General features: G+C 37.1%; 1 protein-coding gene across 1 annotated transcript; it reads right to left on the bottom strand.

Moving 5' to 3' along the window:
- Window positions 1-4,911: 4,911 nt before the first annotated feature.
- Window positions 4,912-6,679, bottom strand: LOC112181368 (peptide methionine sulfoxide reductase A5-like; the record flags this gene model as incomplete). Its single annotated transcript, XM_024319739.1, has 4 exons — window positions 4,912-5,399; window positions 5,900-6,044; window positions 6,122-6,234; window positions 6,620-6,679. Coding segments are annotated over 4 exons (516 nt in total), but the record flags the coding sequence as incomplete, so codon positions are not given.
- Between the last annotated feature and the right edge of the window lie 3 nt (window positions 6,680-6,682).

The following is a 6,682-nucleotide window of genomic DNA, read 5'->3' as shown; positions in this document are numbered from 1 at the left end:
ACCAATACAAATACAAATACGCTGGGAGGTGAGCCTCCCACTCGACTAATGGCTAATCATGATCGGGGGTGTGTGCGGGCGCTAGGCCAGCCTAGGCGGGTGCTTAAGCGTCTAGGCGGCTGGGCGGAATATCAAGCCGGTGAATATAGGTGGGTTTGGGCGTTTTTGTCAGAGGTTCTACAAGACGTTTCTTCTCCTCTTCCACTTCGAAGCAAATGAACTTGAGAAAAAGGACAGAGAAAAAGAGGAACTGAACTTGAGTCCGTTGATAAAAGAAAAAGAAAGACAGACATGGGTTTTTTTATCTTCTGATACACCTTTTTGAGTTTGTAACCAACTGTTCTACGGTGACTTACCAAAATCACCCACCAATCAACTACATAGGATTAAATGAAATAGAAATTCTAGTAAAGAGAAACTCTTTTAAGTCTTTATATATATATATATATATATATGATATAAAAATAAAAATAAATTAACAAATAAGAACCGCCTAGAGATAAGAACTCACAGAGATATCGTTAACTTGTCTGCTACTTTGTCTTTGAGTTCATCTCTTGGGAGGCTAACTTCGTGGCTGATGCGATGGCGAATCAAGGTCACCATTTGAAGACTCCTGCTACTTGGAAAGGAAAGCTCCCCCTTTCAGCCCTTTATGCTTTCAACTTTGATTTTTTAGTTTTAGTTGTCCTAGGAGCTTCCGGTTGTAATTTTTTGTTTTACTCCTCAAAAAAAAAAGAATAAAAAAACAAAGGGAACCCACGGAGATTGTCCCGCATTTGGCATTGCTGGCTGCAGGGGCGGGTTATATTTAGAAAAGTGAAAGTGCGGGGGACGTTAAAATGCCTCATTTATTGCAGGGTCGCGTGCGAGGGTCCCCATACCCCATTAAGGTATTCATATTTTTCATTCTGAGAGAGTTAGTGCCGGTTTGTACATAGACGCCACCAAGCTGGTCTACATCATTGTCTTCTACATCCTATGTCATGCTAATACAAACAATGCATCAACTATTGGAGTTTTCCTAATCATGTCAGGAATCTTTTCTGATGGTGAGTTTTTCAAGTTTGACTAGGAAACTCCAAAATGTGGAAGAACAACAAAAAACCAAACTTTAATTTTCGAGATTTCTCTAGCCAAAATGTTTCCTGGTCGAGTTAGGAACATTTCCAATCTTTAATAATTTGACTTGAAATTAATATTTATAGACCAATATTAACTAAAATATATCAAAATTTCAATCGAGACGGCAAAATTTTCAGATATTGAAAATACAACTCTTTTGATCAAAACTGAAATTTTAAACCTTACGTGCAAGAAAGGGGTTAATTGGCTAAACCATTTAACCGTTTGAATTTTATGATAACCTACCTATTAGTTTCTCGCCAACAAAAAACATAATACATAAATGCCATGTTTTGCCATGCCTTCAATCCATCTCATGCAGTGCCATCCATTAAGTATTGCCTGCAACTGGGATTCAGTAATCATACATATGTTAGCAATTCTACTTCAATGCACCAGATTCGAATTCCCCTCACTCACACTGCTCTATTAAGGAAAATTCATACAAAACTGTCCGAAAAGCATTGGAGACTAGTACAAATGAGTCTCACAATCATCATCAGGGACTGTACAGCTGCCGCCTAGTTATTTGTCCATTTTCCTCGCTGGCCCATCTACATCAATTGAACATTTCTTAGTATAATATGATTGCAAAAATTTGTCTATCTAAATAGCTCGTTAAAAGAACATCACTACAACAGCTGGCAAACACTAGGATGAGCAAATGAACTTCCACTCAGAGGTTTAAATTTCATGGTAGTGTGGGTAAATGAACTAGGATGGAGACCTGGTTCAGCCACAATTACGGAAGGAGTATGGCTGAAAGTTGAAACTATGTGATTATGTTATAAACCAAAAGTTTTCAAATGAAAGACTTGAAATACAGAATAGTTAGGAAATAGGAAGGAAAGACATTAGTTTCAAGTTTTGAACATGTGATCAGCATCAACAGTGGTACATTAGACTATTCATAGGTGTATATCAATACCGGAAGAAACAACATGTGAGTCTACAAAATGTACACCAAATGGGAATCATGACAGTCATCTATATCATAGACTCAGAATTTCATAGATGCCATCATCTACAAGCAGCAAACAAGTTTGCAGAGTAGTAGGTGACGATAAGAACTATCAAAACCTGTACATGGCACTAAAGCTTCAAAGAAGTGAAGTTCACCCTCCCATTATTATAGGCTTAAGATATCATTACCAAATGTCATTTAAAACTTGGATATCACAAGAACTCCAATTCAATGCATGAGATTCAAATTCCCCCGACCCACAACCCCCTATTACAGAAGAAAACTATATCTATAAAGCTTTTGAAACCACTAGAAATAAGTTGATCTCATCATCGTCATCAAGGGCCATATGTACACCTTGTCAACTCTTTGGACCATGAGTTATTGCATTCTAATCTTGGGGGACTAATGTTCAGCTTTTAAACCAAATGCATGATCTAAACCAAGCATCAATGACCAAGCACCACTCCTTCCACTAAAAACCCACAAATACCAAATCCTCAGAATTCAATCCACCCAGAAATTGATCAAAATTGCACAAAGTAATCAACTTTGAAGAAGTTACAGATACGTACCTAGTAGAAATGCTCGACCTCTAACTGCAAAATATTGAAATGGGTTCGACAAAGTCCGTGGCTTTTTGCGTTGTGGAAGATGATATAGCCAACACCTGTAGTGGGTCCCCAGTTAAATTGCAAAACGGTGCCGTTTGGCTCAGTCTTTCCTTATTTTATAGACCTGGGAACTTTCGTTTGGGAAGGAAGGAGAGGAGGAATGTGAATGCGATGAGATCGGCGGTGGTGGTGCTCGGAGCATTGGCATTTGGGTACCTAACTCTGCAGCTCGGATTCAAGCCATATCTTGAAAGAGCCCAAATTGCTGCTGACCAATCTGAGCTCTCTTCTTCCTCAGAGCAACTACAACAAGAACAAGAACAACCCAACTCGAGCTCAACCCGCCATTTCTAAGTAAGTAAGACTCAGTATCTAGATAGCTATAACCCACTGATTTTACTTTTTGTGTTTTGTTTTTCTTACTGTTGCTGGTTAAAGATTGAGGCTTTGTGGATATTGGTTTCTTGCTGACCAAGAGAGGCATTGAATTGAACTTGATTTCTGGGATTTAGTACTCTTTATGATGGATTTGGATTTATAGAAGATGAAAATATTAGCTATGGGACGTGGTCTTAGTGGGTTTTAGTCATTTAGTGCTATGCATTTGGAGGGTTGGCTGCATATTGGGAGTATTTGGTTCTATATATGACTAGAAACTTTTGGTTCTGATGTTATTGATGGTTTTATAGTTCCGAATGATTCCTCCGAAAACTTGTGTATCCGATGAGTATCAAGTAATTTCAGGTTGATGAAGTAAAGCGGGCTTTTGCACCATTATGAGTCTGTGGCCAAATTCATAGTTAAAAATTAGCAATGCATTGCATTTGAAATCCAAGTTAATTGAAGAAAAATAATGCGCATTTCATTTGGGTATGTGGCTTTCATGATTCCCTTACACCTCTGCCTTCTTTCCATCCCCAAACCTTGTGCCTAACATTAAAACAAGTCACAAAATGTTAAAAAATTACTGAAAACTGCCCATTGTGGCTTTTATTTAGGACTTAAAACTTTTACTTGATGAGATATTAAAGGTAATCAGTTTTGAATTTCTTTATATACAAATAATACAATACATTTCTGAATTCTGTAATATCTGGACGACATAATGGTCTTCTCTATTCATCAATTGTTGTGAGTCTCATAAGTTATCAATTGTCTTAATTGTTTTAACAAGCCAGAAGGATTAGTCCCCAGAACAAGCATATATTTCCATGATTTTTATTTCTTGGCAACAGTTTCTCATCTCATATAAATGGATAGCGCTGATAAATGTATGGTAAACTTTTGTTGCAGGCCCTTTTGGCCGCGGCCAGATGCAGAGGCCTTTTGAGGAGGCAACATTCTCTCTCAAGGTTGGGGAGATAAGTGAAATTGTGGATACAGACAGTGGAGTTCATATCATCCTGAGGACCGGTTGATCAGTTGGAAGTGAAACTTGTTGATTTTTGAGCATCCAAGTTTATCAGTAATATATGGATTGTTGCTTTCTTTTGTTATTGCCAATGACTAGCCATTCATAGTGTATGAAGCAAAATTGGCTAACTAGATGGATTTGAACACTTCTTTTGATAACATTTATTATGGGAATTTTATGGTTGTGATTTGGAACTTTGGATTTCCTATGAAGTTTTATTCTGTGTATTTCACAATTCTGATGTTATGGCTAATAATAACTTTGATCTGAAGTATCATGTGGACTGCTTCTGATGTCTTATATCAGTAATCATCTTTACTGGTGATTTTGAAGTATTAATTGCAATTATGTTTTTCTGCTTTTTTTTATTTATTTTACCAAAAGTACTATTTAAATAGTTTGGACAATCCCTATTTTGGTGAAGCCTAAATAGTATTTTTTGGTAAAGTAAATAAAAAGCAAAAAACATAAATGCAATTTTTTTTTTTTTTCCGAAAGAAATAGGTGACAATTGAAGGAACTTCACCGATCAAACATGCATTGCACATGTAGGAGACTAGTTTAATTATCAATACAATTGTGATAATATTCTTTTTCAAAGATATTTATAGTAATTAATTAAATCCCCGGCCACATTTTCAACTTTTGTTTTTTCCTGTCATTTAGGCATCTGAGATCAATATACGACAGAACAAGACCAATCAGGCTTTGTTTTTTTTCCTTTGGCTGAAACTAATGAAGCTTTGTTAAGGATAAAGCTAACAGTCTACCAACGACTACCACAAATGACAGAATGAGACCAATAGAGCTTCAGTATATTCATTTAGCCATGACATTAAAAGAAACAACAATCAGTGTCGAGAAAAATGAATAAATTTATATGAGTTAGAAGACACTGAATGATCATCGTACTTTATGTGATCGGAGATTTCTAGATGCATACATAATGACGAGCCAGACTGGGCAAAGAGCACTGATGAATTGGATTGCCTATTCTACAGATAGGGGTACTCGGGAAACCAGCTTGACCAGGCATATAAATGGTGTACAAATGCGAGACCTAAAACTCTACCGCAAAGGCCACCTACAAGTCACTCAAAATTGGCCATCCTTTTTTAATAATCTCAGTGATCTTTACATCAATCTTCTTCTGAATATTTGGAGGGCAAAGCTCTGCAGCATAGCTATTCAGTTTCGCTGCCAAATGTGACCTCTCAAGTTCCTCTTCAGGCAAGTTTCCCATTAGTTGAAGAAGGACTGGCCTGCGCTTCAGCTCAAACTTCTGCATTTTAAAAGTGAATCTGTAATTCAAAAATTTTGGGATTACCAAGTAGAAAAGGTAGATCTGACTTGTAGTTTAAAAAAAAAAAAAAGAACAAGCAAGCAACCCAATTTCCAAGTATAGCAAAGAATCCATTTCCAGATACTACACTCATCCACAAGACTATTAGTTTCCAACACAAAACATACAAGACCATATAATTTGGCACATCCATTTCTCTTGGTGAGGATGCATTAACCCTTCAGCTGAAATAGCAGCTTGAAAAAGGGAGGGGAGGTCGAAAATGTAAGTACACTTTTGGGACCTACCATGCTATTATCTCTTCTTCTTTCTTCTATTCAGATTCCCAAAGAGCTCCACATCAAAGGCAGGCTCTAAAATACCAGGAATAAAACCCCCACCCCGATGATATAAGAAATGTTTAGAACAAATGATCTGACTGAAAATTCCCTCCTTAAGACTATAGTTTGGGCAGAAAGGTATAGGATCTTGAGTTGTACCTGATGTTCAGGCTCAGCAGGATAAAATGTTCCAAGTGGTTGGATTTGAGCAGTGACAATGCTGCTCTTTGACTTAGTTTGCTCTCTCCCTTTGCTTACAGAAGCCAATCTAGACTCTTCAGTTCCATTCGTAAAAATGATAGATCTGTTTACATAACTAGTGGCGATAAGTTGATGTTATGGAAGGATGAATATGTTATGTGTTGTCAGTCAAGCTTTTACCTGTATTGGTTACCCACATCAGGACCTTGCCCAAATACTTGTCTATAATCATGACTAGACCAGAAAACCTCCAACAGTTGCCTGAAGCTGATTAGCCTTTCATCATATACCACCTGCAAATCATTTACAAAACATACACAACTATATCAGTCACTGAAACTTTCAAACATACAGGTCGCAATTGTATAAAAAGCCAGATATCTACAAATCATATGAAATGAAAGGAAGTGAAAAGTTATACTACAAAATTAATGTGTAGCCCACCAACACTTTCATGCCATATTAAAAAAGATGCAAAGATAGGGAGGTCATATTGTGCACAAGATCGAATAAAATGATCCTATTTGGTTGAATTCTTAGAACTATACAGATAAAACTCCCCATTTTAAAGAGACACCATATTGAGGTATGAATGCTATCCGATTCAAGCTTAAATTCACAGGTGAATGTAGAAAAGGGGAAAACAAAATCAATCAATCAAAAAAGAAGGGAGACCACCTGCACAGACTCGGCATGATCACCCAAACTTCTGTACTCAGGATTGGTTTTGGATCCTCCAGC

Source organism: Rosa chinensis, unplaced genomic scaffold (genome assembly GCF_002994745.2).
Source record: "Rosa chinensis cultivar Old Blush unplaced genomic scaffold, RchiOBHm-V2 RchiOBHmChr0c32, whole genome shotgun sequence".
Taxonomy (NCBI): domain Eukaryota; kingdom Viridiplantae; phylum Streptophyta; class Magnoliopsida; order Rosales; family Rosaceae; genus Rosa; species Rosa chinensis.
This window is presented reverse-complemented; position numbering and strand designations above follow the sequence as displayed.